The following is a 13,379-nucleotide window of genomic DNA, read 5'->3' as shown; positions in this document are numbered from 1 at the left end:
CATGGGAAGCGGATGTTCTACTGACGCCACGACGGTACAAATTGCAACGTTAAGCGTTCCTTATGTGACGTCATTTTAGTGTTTATTGACTGACTGACAACACACTACCCTATAGTGGTGCGAGTGGTTAAAACAGGTGACCCCTTCGGCCTTCTTTTGGGGAAGTTAGCTTTGTCGATCACTGGTTTAATTTTTAGATCTGCTAAACGAGAAGAGTATTTGATATCACAATTTATGAATCCAAATGTAATCTCCAACTATACCTCTGTGAAATCTCAAAATCTGGAAATTCCCCTCCATTTTACCGTTCTGACCTAATGTCTTCACCTCGACGTCTAGCAAATAAAAAAGTTTATCAAAATATGGGCTGCATTCAAGAATCTATTTGGTACATTTTACACTTCTTATAAGTCAAATCAGGGATTTTATTCTTGTTTGTTTGTTTGTAATTAAGCACAAAGCTACACAATGGGCTATCTGTGCTCTGCCCACCACGAGTATCGAAACCCGGATTCTAGCGTTGTAAGTCCGCAGACATACCGCTGTGCCACTGGGGGGAGCGGATTTTATTCAAGAATGCACTTGTAGTATTTCATCTAGAAAAATACATTCTTAACAGATTTTCGCTCTTTACATACGTGAGTCTTCATTATCTATGAATTATATTTTAATATACTCTTCAAAAGCAAATAAAGCCTATTATAACTATATTTACTCAAGATTTCTTAGTAATGCTTGTCGCTAAACCTTTTAAGAATGTTTCTATAATATGTTAACTTTGTTTAAATAATGAATGAAACCGATGCGTATGAAACAAAAAATAGCCTATGCTAGAAGAGACGCAGTACTTTTAGTACTCGAGCGTGATGAAATTAACCAATAGCAGGAAAGCGTTACTATGTAGTCACGTGGCGCTGTAAAGTGCGTGTTTGTAAAGTGCAAAACGCTGTGGAAATTACTATAGTGTTGTTGAAGCCATGTGCGGTGTGAAGCTCAGACTAAAACAGGTTATTTGCGGTTATCAGTCTAATTCGGTTAATCTAAAAGAAAGAATAATAAGCATCTGCTAACTTTGTAAAATCTGTTGTAACCAGCTTGACTGAGCTACTAAGGCGAGCGTGACCTCGGTGTTACACCAGTCATTCGTGGATATTGTGGCAGCTTTATTTTGAAGAGACGAGCGATAGTTGTTAGCACGTGCTACTACGCCTTTCGAAGTAATCAGGATGATCTGATTTAATTAGACTCCGTTTCTGAAATTTTCATGGAGCGATAATCCAAGGATTTTTTATATCGTGTTTATTTTTATCTCCCTACGAAACTCTACATACCATGCAAGCTAACTTGAGTATGAATTTGGAATTGAAAGTCAAAACTCCTTTTTTTATCAACTCCGATCTGACGGCATTGCACAATGATGTATGGTTGGATTCTGAATAGGATAATCTTTCTGGAACACTGGAAACTGTATGACAACCCTAGAAAATTAACGTAAGAACAATTTATAGATAATTAAGAGTTGTATTTATTTATCAAAGTAGTTATTCTGTTAGTGAACGTATGTTCGAGACGCAGTCATTCTAAGTTTCTCTGGAATAAAATTTTATATTACTGAAATGGAAACGCTTGGAACCGATCCTATTTTTGAGCCCCAGGCCGAATTTCGGGCACGGTCAAATACATGGCCTCGACCAGAAAACTTTGGTGACAAAGACAGTGATGAAAAACCTCCTGTGAATATAAACAGTAGTAATCCTACACAAGAGTCATCACCATCTGACGCCATATTAGGGTGCCAACTAATTAAAAAAAGTTCGTCTCGCCGAAATGCGTGGGGAAATATGTCGTACGCAGATCTCATCACACACGCTATACAGAACTCGTCAGATAAACGATTAACCCTGTCCCAAATATACGACTGGATGGTGCAGAATGTGCCGTATTTCAAGGATAAAGGAGACAGTAACAGCTCCGCTGGATGGAAGGTTTGTTTTGTGCCATAGCTTTCTTACCTATTTTAAAATATCCAATTTTTAATAAGTTCCCTTTCCCTAATAAGCGTTAAGTTTATATCCACTGTTCATACTCAGCGATGTTTAATGAATTTAACGTAAGTGACCTGAAGCACATAAAAGAGACTTAACACAGCATTTACATTGCCTACAGAACCAGTTTATAGTACTACTAGTAGTAGACATGTAAGTTTTTGTGACCTAATCTAGTACTTGGCAATTCTAGTCCTACCCTTACCTGTTCTCAAATTGCGACCAAAAATTCTTCTGATATTTGTATCATTTGTTAAATCGTATCAAATATAATATTTATATCAAGTTTAATATTGTTTCGCAAATATTATCGGTATTGTTCTTGTAGTCTTGAGTTACTATGTAATTATAAAATAATGATATACTGCTGTCATTTAGAATGCTGGAAAGGAGTAAACATATCGCATCAAAGATATAGCAACTTCTCCTGCTTCAACTCGAAGATAATCATTTCTCATAAGATATCAGTTATCTTGTCCTCAGATACACTAAGTCGAACTGATCTGAAAATGAAATATTCTTAACCACCTTAAGTTACTAGTTGATTTATAAAATGTTCAATTCTTGTTGTCCTCTAGTAGGAAAGTTCATGTGAAAACGTTTGCATGGCATCCAAGAACATAGTTTCGAAAGAAAATACTTAATAATAGCAAACAAAAGATTAGCATTTTTGAACATATATGAGGGACAACGAGAAGTTGTTATTAGAACTGAACAAGTTGCAGGAAAACATAAGGAAGAAAACTGAGTAAAATTACTGGGTAAAATGTTAAACAAAGGGCAAATAAGAGAACAATACTGGAACTAAACATAGCTCCTGGGGAATGTAATAGGTGCGTTTTAATGTTAAACAGTTATTGAGGAAATAAGAGAAGAGCACTAAAGATGACAGTTACTGAGAAAATAAAATTACTAAAGATGACAGTTACTGAGAAGATAAGAATACTGAAGATGACAGTTACTGAGAAGATAAAAGAACTAAAGATGACAGTTACTGAAAAATATAAAGTAGTGGAGATGACAGTTACTGAGAAAATAAAAGAACTAAAGATGATTGTTACTGAAAAAATAATTGTATTAAAGATGGCAGTTACTGAAAAAAATAAAAGTATTAAAGATGACTGTTACTAGGAAGATATGAGAAGGGTATTAATAATGGTGCAACTAATGGAGAAATAAGAGAATTAAAGATGATACAATTAACTTTGTTAAAGTTGAACACATTTACTGGAAAAGACGAGATGTGTGCTAATGTTGGAGAGGTTGAGATAAGCGTTAAAGTTCAATAAAGATATTGGTAAAACAAGAAACGAGTGTTAAAGTAGAATATAATTACGTTAATGGAGAAGACTTGATGACTGATAATGTTGAACACAGTTTCTAGAGAAGACAAGAGATTAATATTAAAGGAGAACACAATTTAATAGGAAAGATAAGAAATTAACGTTAAAGTTAAGCACAGTTTTTAAGAAAATATAAGAAGGTAGTAAACATGACATAGTTACTGAGAAAGACAAAACATGAGTATTAAAGCCAAACACCTTTACTGCGGAAACAGTATATATTAACGGTAAACACAGCTATATACTGAGGGAAAATAAGGACTGTTTTAAATCTGAGCACAAGTACTCGGTGGGGAAGGCGAGATGTATGTAAAAATTGAACACGTACTGAAGAAAACAAGAGAGGAGTGTTAAAGTTGAACACAGTTACTGGAGACAAGGAAATCTGTACTAGATGTCAACACCGTACGTTAGACAAGAGGCGAGAATTAGAGAATGTACATGTGTTTCAATGTTTATATGTTTCAACTAGTTTGGGATAAGAAGTCTCTCAGTTACACATGGCTATTCACCACTGACCAGTGCGTGGTTCATGTAATTTACATTGAATTATTTTGTAGCAGTTCTCAAATGATCTATATATCAATTTATAAATCTATTTTATTAAGTTTGTTCCTCCTTGCTTTGCTTACTAGTGTAATGAGTGATGCATGATATTAAGAAGACTTCAGTGTATACAACGCCAGTAGTCGATGGGAGGGATTAAATATGTACACTGTTTGTGAATGTACACATAATTCAGCAGTTGTATACCAGATAGATAAAAACCAAATATAGTCTGGGTTGGATATTGATTCTTTTACAGGAAAATCCTCGTGTGTCTGTTTGTTTGTTTCAACTGAAGCACAAAGCTGCACAATGGGCTGTCTGTGTTATGCTCACCACGGGTATCGAAACCCGGTTTCTAGCGTTGTAAGTCTGCAAACATACCGCTGTGCCATTGGGGGGCCCTCGTATGTCTCGAGCACTTGTGACGTAATAAAATTTATAAATTTTTTGATTTGTTCTAAGTGTACACCGATAATGATTTTTTTAAAAAGATAAACTCATTAGTTTTAATCAATGAAAGTCTTCCAGTTGAATTCTTATTGCTCGTCCGTGAGCTTATTCGAAGCTACTGTTATACTTTGTTGGAATTAGCTCAAAACTATATGAGAGCGAGCTGCGCTAGCCGTCTCTAATTTTGAGCTGATAGATTAAAGAGTAGGCATTAGTCAACAGCACATACCGCCAATCCGTGGGCTACTCTTGTTAGACCGAATAGTGGGATATGACGTTACTCTTATAACGCACCCACGGCTCCAAAGTGCAGAGCGCGATTTATTATATTTTATTGTTATTTTTTATAACAACGGGATATAAAGCACGGAACTTCCGCCTCACAGCCCGGCACGCTAACCACGGTGCCACGTTTAGCCCTATTGCTATAGAAACAAGCCCGTTAGTTTAGTAGTAATAAACCAGTGAAATGTAAGTAGTAAAGTAATACTGTTTGAATGTAAGTAATATGTTATTATTCAGGTCTAATTGGCTAGGCTACCGTTAATATTTAGTTCTTGTTACAATAACCTTAGTTGTTGTTGTTGTTTGTTTATGAAAACAAATTGTTGATAAAACACACAATAGCTTAGCAGCATAATTTTAATATTATTCTAACTTATTTTTCATTTTTCACGCACGTATTTGGATAACTTTAAAAAAAATTAAATTACTTTAATCTAATTATAAGAACAGAATTACATCATCAAACATACATTGCTCTATAACCCTGAAAATCCTGAGCATAGAGTTTGAAATATGGTAAAAGTAAAAAAAAAAATCATTTTTGTTCATAACACACTATTTCTGTGTCATAAAAATTCGTAAGATGATGCAAAGCAGAATAAATCAGTGGTGTCACCAACCAAACAAGAAAAATCAAAGACTTCCGACATGTGTTTACAAAGCGTGAATCTCATAGTTTCTTACTGTGCTGTGGTACATAAAAATAAATAATTATAGTGCACACAAATGCACAGATTGAATGCGTTTGTAATCTAGATTACACCATCTTTCATACAAGTAGAAATTGATATCTTGTTTTTTTCTAGCAGCTTCAACGGCAGATATGTAATTTATACTACTTTTTCTTTCTCTCTCTCTTGTTTTTTTTTTGTTTGTTTTTTTCCGGTTCTTCAGATTTACAGGTCAACTAGCTAGAAATAGTGTGGACCTTATAAATGTATCATGTGCAACCCAAGGTCACGAAATAGATGAACAAGACAGTTTATGTAGACTTTCACCGTGTTTACATTTACAGGGGCAAAATCTCGTTCCCTTAACGGACTTTACTCACGATTACAAATATCATAAAAACGACTGATATAGCTACCATGAAGGCATGAGAAAACACACGAGTTTCTTGTATTTGTTACAAACAAGATGCGCTACGTGGGAGAGTTTGGGTTGAACAACTATGGGTCAGTGGAGTTAAAGAACTTTTGTCCTGATAGTCTTAAACTTGAACTAATATACTAAGGTAAAGACAAGTTTTACGATTACCGTAATGCCTAAAGTTATTTCAAATTGTTTTTATTTTATTTAGCTAGCTTTTTGACATTGCTTCCGTTGAAGATTTAAATTGTTGTTGATGGTGATTTATGTAATGCATATAAATCAATATTTAGATGTGCCTCGATTTCGCTCAATATATGGCATTCGTAGACCATTAAGGAGGCTTGGCATGGCCTGGTGGTTAGGGCGCTCAACTCGCAATCTGAAGGTCGCGAGTTCTAATCCCTGTTACCAAACATGCTCACCCTTTCAGCCACAAGAACGTTATAATGCGACGGCCAATCCCACTATTCGTTGGTAAAAGAGTAGCCCAAGAGTTGACGGTGAGTGGTGATGACTAGCTGCCTTCCCTCTAGTCTATCACTGCTAAAATATAATTTTCAACTTATTACCTAATATTTTTGAAATAATTTTCAAGAGTAATATTTTAAAGGTTTCAATATGGATTTAAATGTAATGTATAAAGGTTTCAAAATTATTGTAAAATCCAAAACACTTTAACAGTTTATTGCATAATAACAAAAATACTTGAAAATCATTAGAAGGAGTTATTTCTTGAAGTGTTTTATCGAGTTCCAAGGATTAAGTCCTCCGGTGGGACAGCGATAAGTCTACGAACTTACAATGCTAAAATCCGGGGTTCGATTCCTCTACGGTGGATACAGCAGATAACCCAGTGTGGCTTTGCTCTAAAAAACAAAACACCAAAATCTAAGGAATGAACCTCATCCGGTAATGTAGTCTGCATTTTTCTATATCTACTTCTCTTGTGACTTATAACGATCATTTGACCTTTGACACACGATCGTGAAACATATGAAAACTCGTCCACCAAGATATAATTAAAATACATTTTCCAGTTTATGTCTAAACAGATAAAAGTGCATTGCTAAACATGGTATGCTTTACGTTGAGGCACCTGCTAAGGGCCGCTCGCTATGAGGACCTACATAGATATATTTATGAGTGATTTTTAAAGATTAGATTGCAGAATCCAAGATATACAGTTGACCCATTACCGAGCATACCACATCGTTCTTCTGTACAATTTCTGTCATTAAAAGTTATTTCATGTACATAAAAGTTCGTTTCAAAATGTCATATGTACACGTTATTTTATTGTAAGGCCTGGCTTGGCTTGGTAGTTGGACATTCAACTCGCAATCCTCGAGTTCAAATCCATTCGTCAAACATACTCGTCTTTTCAGCCGTGGAGGCGTTATAATGCTAAGATCAATCCCATTATTCGTTGGTAAAAACGGAAACCCAACGGTTGTCGGTGGGTGATGTTGGCTAACTGCCTTCCCTCTAGCCTATCACTTCAAAATTAGGGACGGCTAGCGCAGATAGCCTTAGAGTAGCATTGAGCATATCTCAACAAACCAATAAACAAAAATAAATAGGGTATGGCCGTAGCGTGTATAAATAAGGTAATAATATCTATTTGTCTGGGGCCGGCATGGCCAGGTGGTTAGGGTGCTCGACTCGCAATCTGCGGGTCGCGGGTTCGAATCCACGTCACACCAAACATGCTCGCTCTTTCAGCCGTGGTGGCGTTATAATGTGACGGTCAATCCCACTAATCGTCGGTAAAAGAGTAGCCCAAGTGTTGGCGGTGGGTGGTGATGACTAGCTGCCTTCCCTCTAGTCTTACACTGCTAAATTAGGGACGGTTAGCGCAGATATCCCTCGTGTAATTTTGCGCGAAATTCAAAGACAAACAAACTATTTGTCTGTGTATTTACCTTAGCTCAAATTAGGGAGAATAGTGGACTTCTGGTTTTCAACAAATAAAGGGAATAGTTTCTCAGTTTTTTTTCTTACTAGTCAGTCAAAATAGGTGCATTGAAATTATGACTTTGTTTTTATGGAAATATTTTTATCATCATTATTTATTAAACATTTTTACATTGACGAAGACTGTGAGGAGCTAAGGTCGTCACTACTGCTGAAGGTCAGTTAATCAGTGTTATGATGGACGTTTCGCATAAAAAATATGTTACCCTAACTTTTCAGGGGCTCACCTTGACTATGTCCTTGCTAAAGTCACATGTTGCTCTTGATGTTCTAGGGATAACCTTGACTTTTCACTTCTTTTCATTACTGGTGAGAATTTATCCGAAGAGCTGACAGTATAGCTTTCATCTCACGACACTCACACGTTCTTTCAAAATTAAAAATTGTTTTCGTTACTCTTATTGCGATATTATAAAATTTCGGGTACAGCTGCACCGAACTAAAATACACGACCGTGTGTCTGAGCATAACTGGTCATCACCAACTTGAATACTATGTTTTCATAGTAATAGGGCTGAATTAATATTGCATTCACTTATGCATTTTTCTTCAGAAACAGAAATGACAAAATACCGCTTTCATATGTGGTATTAGGCCGGGCGTGGTCTAGCGATTAGCGTAACAGTCTGTGAACACGATGGTCCATGGTTCTTGTCCCTTTGCCGCAAAATCGCGCTCGAGCATTCGGACCGTGAGTTCGTTATAAGAGACGCTCAGATTCCACTATCTTGTTAGAGTAGCCCAAGAGCTGATGGTGGGTGCTGTTAACTAGCTGCTTTCCCTACAGTCCATCATTTCAAAATTAGGAACAGTCAGTGCAACAGCCCTTATGTAGGTTTTCGTGAATATACGAAAACAAACAAGTCATCTGTATTATATGTTTTCTGCATACATATAGAGGACAATGTAATTCTGTATTTGTGATTTCATCTTTTTCTCATCATGCGTGATAAAGCACTCCTTCATCTCTGATATTTTTGTTTTCTCCAGGAGTAAAGACAATAATTCCCTCGTCTACGAATTATGTTTCCTCTTTAAATAAGATGGACACTACTGTTGAAAGTTGGAGAGCCACATAGTTCGTTCACATGCGATGACTGTTTTCTAGAGAAGTAGAGAAGATAGCTCTTCTGATGGTGATACTGGTTTTCATTGGTATCTCATTGATGCAGTTTTTATCATATGTAGGAGCAGGAAAATAATTCAAGTCCTTCATTCGTGATCTTTGTTGTGTATAGTAGAAGGAATTATAATTCTTCTGACCTAGATCCTCACTTGCATAACTATGTAGATTGGAAGACTTATTGCTTTGTCCTAGATATTTAGTGAAGAGTAGAAAAGGTAGCATATATTGGTAGACTAACACGTTTGGATTGACCAGTAGGCATAGCTTTAAAATAGAGAAAGAGAAACGGGATCCAAGATGGAAGTGTTCTTTGTTAAATGGTCATCCTTATCTACTTCGGATATTTTTTATCCTGCCATGACAAGTCATGACTTACTGGGGGCATTCGTTGTCCTTATGTACTGGAGTTTTGTTTTTATAAGCAGAAAAAGCCAAGTAAAAACTCACATTCAAGACCTGTAAACTTTTCCAGATGTTGATCCTGTGACATCTGTGACTCCTGTCTGATCTTTGTTCACAAAATTTGTGACTTACACTTTTATGTTGACTCTTATTTCATTCTTTGATAATAAATGTTTTCAAACTGTCTAATCCAAATTTTGATAGAGCAGTGGCTAAAACAAGCATTTTGTTTTACTTCACAGCAGTCCTAACAGCTTCTTCATGTCATCTTTGTCCACCGACGTTTTTTTTTTTCCATAGGGTACTGATAGACCATTAATCTTTTTACTTACTTTTCAAAAGATGTTTTTGAAAGTCGGAATACATTTATCTTGCCATTTTATTATATTTTATTTAAAGTGTTTTATGCAACTACAAACTGTTTAATTTGTATGGATGTGTTACTTTCTGTGGATGTGTTTTCACTCAGAAGCTTAAAATCGTCAAATATATTAATTTTTTTAAGATCGTGTTAGTCTAGAAAACTTAATTTCCTCTTGATAAGTTATCTGTTGTATACTACTTAGAGAAATCATACTTGATGTACGTTTTTATCTGCTGCTGTTATACAGCTTTCTATTTCTTTCATGATAGTAGCATGTTCTGGACACACCAATTACGTAAATTTATGGACGTATCGTAGTCTGTGGAATTATTTGAGAGCACTGGCGAATTTCTTGTGGAACGTAGAAATATCTTGAAAAATTTTGTGTGTGTTTGTTTGCCTGTTAAATTTCACACAAAGCTACTCAAGGACTATTTGATCTAGCCCTCCCTAATTTTGAAGTGATGAACCAGAGGGAATGTAGCTAATCTATACCATACACTGACAGCTAGCTCTTGGGCTACTCTTATAAGACCGGATAGTAGTAATTGACCAGCACTCTTATAACGCACCCAATAACCCAAAGTACAGAGCGCAAACCATAGAACTAGCATGCGAATGAATTACTATGGTGCGTTCGTAGTCTAGAATCTTTCGTGAAGTTTGATTAATTGTTCTTGAGTACTTTTTGAGTTTCTCTTTAGTTGTGGCGAGTTAGGTATTTGCGAATTTTAAGCTTTAGGAATCGAATTGTTACCACTTTTGAGTTGTTGTTTTGTTTTTTTTTTGGTGAGATTTGAGGAGTTTTTTGGGTTTTTTCTTGAGAATTGGCGAACTAGTTGAGAGCATACTTAAGTGCTCCATGAGAGAGAGAGAGTTTCTCCTGCAATTATTTAAATTTGTCATGAGCATTGACCAGTTTCGTGTGAGTACTGGTTAATTGATTACAGAGGTTGTATGTTATATTAAAACAATTTTGGAGAATCATCACGTTGTTAAAATCCATGTCGCCACGTCCGATGCTGCTCTATTTGACGACCAAACATAGTGACAATATCAATGCAGCGTATTTTCCATTGCACAAGGCTTTAGAGCATACCACTCCTCCCTGCATGTTTTCTATAATCCATCTAGTGTATGAAAACGATGATTTTGCAGCGCCCGTTTCAACAGTCCGATTGTACAGAAATCTATAGGAGACTTAATCGATATGTCTTCGTATGGAATAGCATGAAAACTCGTTTCATTCCGCAGCTGCTTGATGTATGCTGCAGTTGAATGAATAATTGGTGGAAGCAACTTTTGTAAAGGTGAATTGTGTCATTTTTCCACACAGAAAACCTTTTTATTATGTTGTTCATTGTTGCCTGGGCAAACTGGAAGGCTTTTGTCACTGACCTTTGTCTTCACGGATTCTCATTTGTTACAATAACATTTTGTGTTAGAAAAGACTGTTACATGCCCTTCATAAAAATATTAATTCTTAGTGGCATCACAGTACTTACCCAACGTCAAATAGTTTCAAAATATAGTTCTGATACAATCCGTTCCACCCTTTTAAAACAATGTACTCAACCCTTTGTACGACCGCTGAAGATCTTCTCATGGATTTGGTAAGTTATTTAAGAGCACTGGTGTTATTCTTCAAGAATGACTGGCTTACACTTGTATATATTCAATTGCTTCCTGATGAATGACGTGAGTTGCCTTGATACTTAATCGAGTATCTTTTTTCCTTATATGTTCAATGAAGTACTTTATTAAGATCTGTGATAACACAAACAAAACACGTTTCATTTGTGTGAATTCTCGTTCGAGCATTCTCTATGGCTTATAACAGCCATCATCTTTTTATTAAATACTGTAGATTACATTTTTTCAGGTTGTATTATGAAAAGTTCTTTAAAGCAAACAGTACCTCGCCTATCCACCCAGTTTATTACATTTTTATCTTTAAACCAGCGTTTGCGCGTGCTTTTCGAGGTCATACCAGTTAATATTTATCCCACGTGACTTGTTTGCCTTGCTTTAAGACATTTTCCTTGACGGTTGCCCACTGGAAAATTCCTGTTTATATCACCTTGTTTTTTTTTTGTTTTTTGGCGTATCTGATATATTTTTTCAGATTTATCAAGTTTAGCAATCTCAATATGCTAACAAACGTTGTTTACAAATAAATCGGTTATAAAGAACTGAACACTTCCTATTTTAAATATATAAATTTGATACAGTCAACTAACTCATTGAGTTAGAGGTTGTTCAAAATAATTATCCTAAGCGTATAAACCTTGCTTTGGGGAGAATAGGATAAATCTCGTAACTTTGACTTTTTGATAAAAAAATAAATAAAATGAAAGTCGTTAGAAAAATTTGTTAACTGTGCATGTTTTTTGTTTTATTTTGTTTTAACATTTCTCTTAATTTATCTATTACGGCCCCAAATCAGAGGTGTGTAAAAATAGCATTTCAAATCTGTCTCCCCCAGATTGCTGACCCAAGAAGTTCTTCGTTCTATATCAGAACTAATAGGTTGGGGTAGATGATGAGGAACAAAAGACTCTACGAAACGCGATTTATATGTTCAATATAACACTTTAATAGCTACGTTTTAAATACCGAAAGCCGGGGAACTAATGGAAACCAACAGGCCTAAAAATTGTTAGAAAAATCAAGTTCAGTGCAAATGCCGACTTTGGGACTCTAACCCAAATTCACTACTGTCGTATACTTGATCCTTGCTACATATAAATGCGCCTGTGTGTGTGATTTATAACCCAATAACACTACTGCCATACTTGATCCTTGCTACTGTTACGCCTCCAGTCGTTAATTAATTTTCCGTAACTTCGTTCCCACGAAACTTTAGCGACACAAGTCCTTTCTTAATAAAACTGGTTTATTCTTTCTGAATATAACTTTACCGATACACTTATTTCAACAGTCGCTCAATAACAAACGCTATAACAACGAACTTCAACAATACTTTCTGACTGCAAATCAATTACTCACTACCTACACACACGTTTCATCACGTTGTGAGCGTCTTATATACCAGACCACCCCCCAATCTAGTAAATGCTGGAGCACTCCCGAAGGAACAGGATAGTTCTAGAAAGCAGGTGGCGTGACACTAGTCACGTGACCTCGCTGACGCAACACTGCCCTTCCTTAGTATTGTTCGCCCCGAACAATAACCACATACAATACACCAATAACAATTAACAATAACTTAATTAAATGTACAGAATTACAATCACAAAATTACAATTCAACAAAGTCTCTTAATTTTACGGGACGTATCTTCTTCTGTACTGGTCTCCGTCTCGTTGGCTTCTGCTTCATGTGGGATTTATCTGCTTCATCAGTAAATGTCCTTTCGTCAGTAACAGTCACATCAGTGGTAGTAACTTAATCAAGAGCTTCATCATTTCCCTTCTCGAAACTGAGTAGAGTTTCTTCTTCGACGTAGGCTTTTTCAGGTGACACCTCTTCAGCAGCGTCATTTGTTCCCTTGTTCACTTCATCCCAACTGAAATGTCCTGGACCATGATAACGCCAAAGCCTGTTGGCATGCACCACTTTTGGCATACCTCGCCGACCACATTTTATCCGGAAAGTCACGTCTGAGAGACGATACACTATGCCATATGGGCCTTCCCATGGAGAAGACAACTTAGGAGACTTCCCTTTGGTCTTCCTGCGATTATACAACCACACCTTGTCTCCTGGTTCAAAGCTGACTTCAGTAG

The 13,379-nt window shown here is 36.2% G+C and overlaps 1 protein-coding gene across 1 annotated transcript in view; it reads left to right on the top strand.

Moving 5' to 3' along the window:
• The first annotated feature begins 951 nt into the window (after positions 1-951).
• Positions 952-13,379, top strand: part of LOC106466553 (forkhead box protein O-like) — a 17,932-nt gene continuing 5,504 nt past the window's right edge. Inside the window, exon 1 of the mRNA XM_013926846.2 lies at positions 952-1,985. Coding sequence (XP_013782300.1) covers positions 1,617-1,985 — 369 coding nt within the window. The 5' untranslated portion in view covers positions 952-1,616. The remainder of the gene's footprint in view (positions 1,986-13,379) is intronic.

The sequence above is a fragment of the Limulus polyphemus genome, unplaced genomic scaffold (assembly GCF_000517525.1).
Source record: "Limulus polyphemus unplaced genomic scaffold, Limulus_polyphemus-2.1.2 Scaffold2299, whole genome shotgun sequence".
NCBI classification, from domain to species: Eukaryota; Metazoa; Arthropoda; class Merostomata; order Xiphosura; family Limulidae; genus Limulus; species Limulus polyphemus.
Note: the sequence above shows the minus strand (reverse complement) of the source record. Positions and strands in the feature narration are given on the sequence as shown.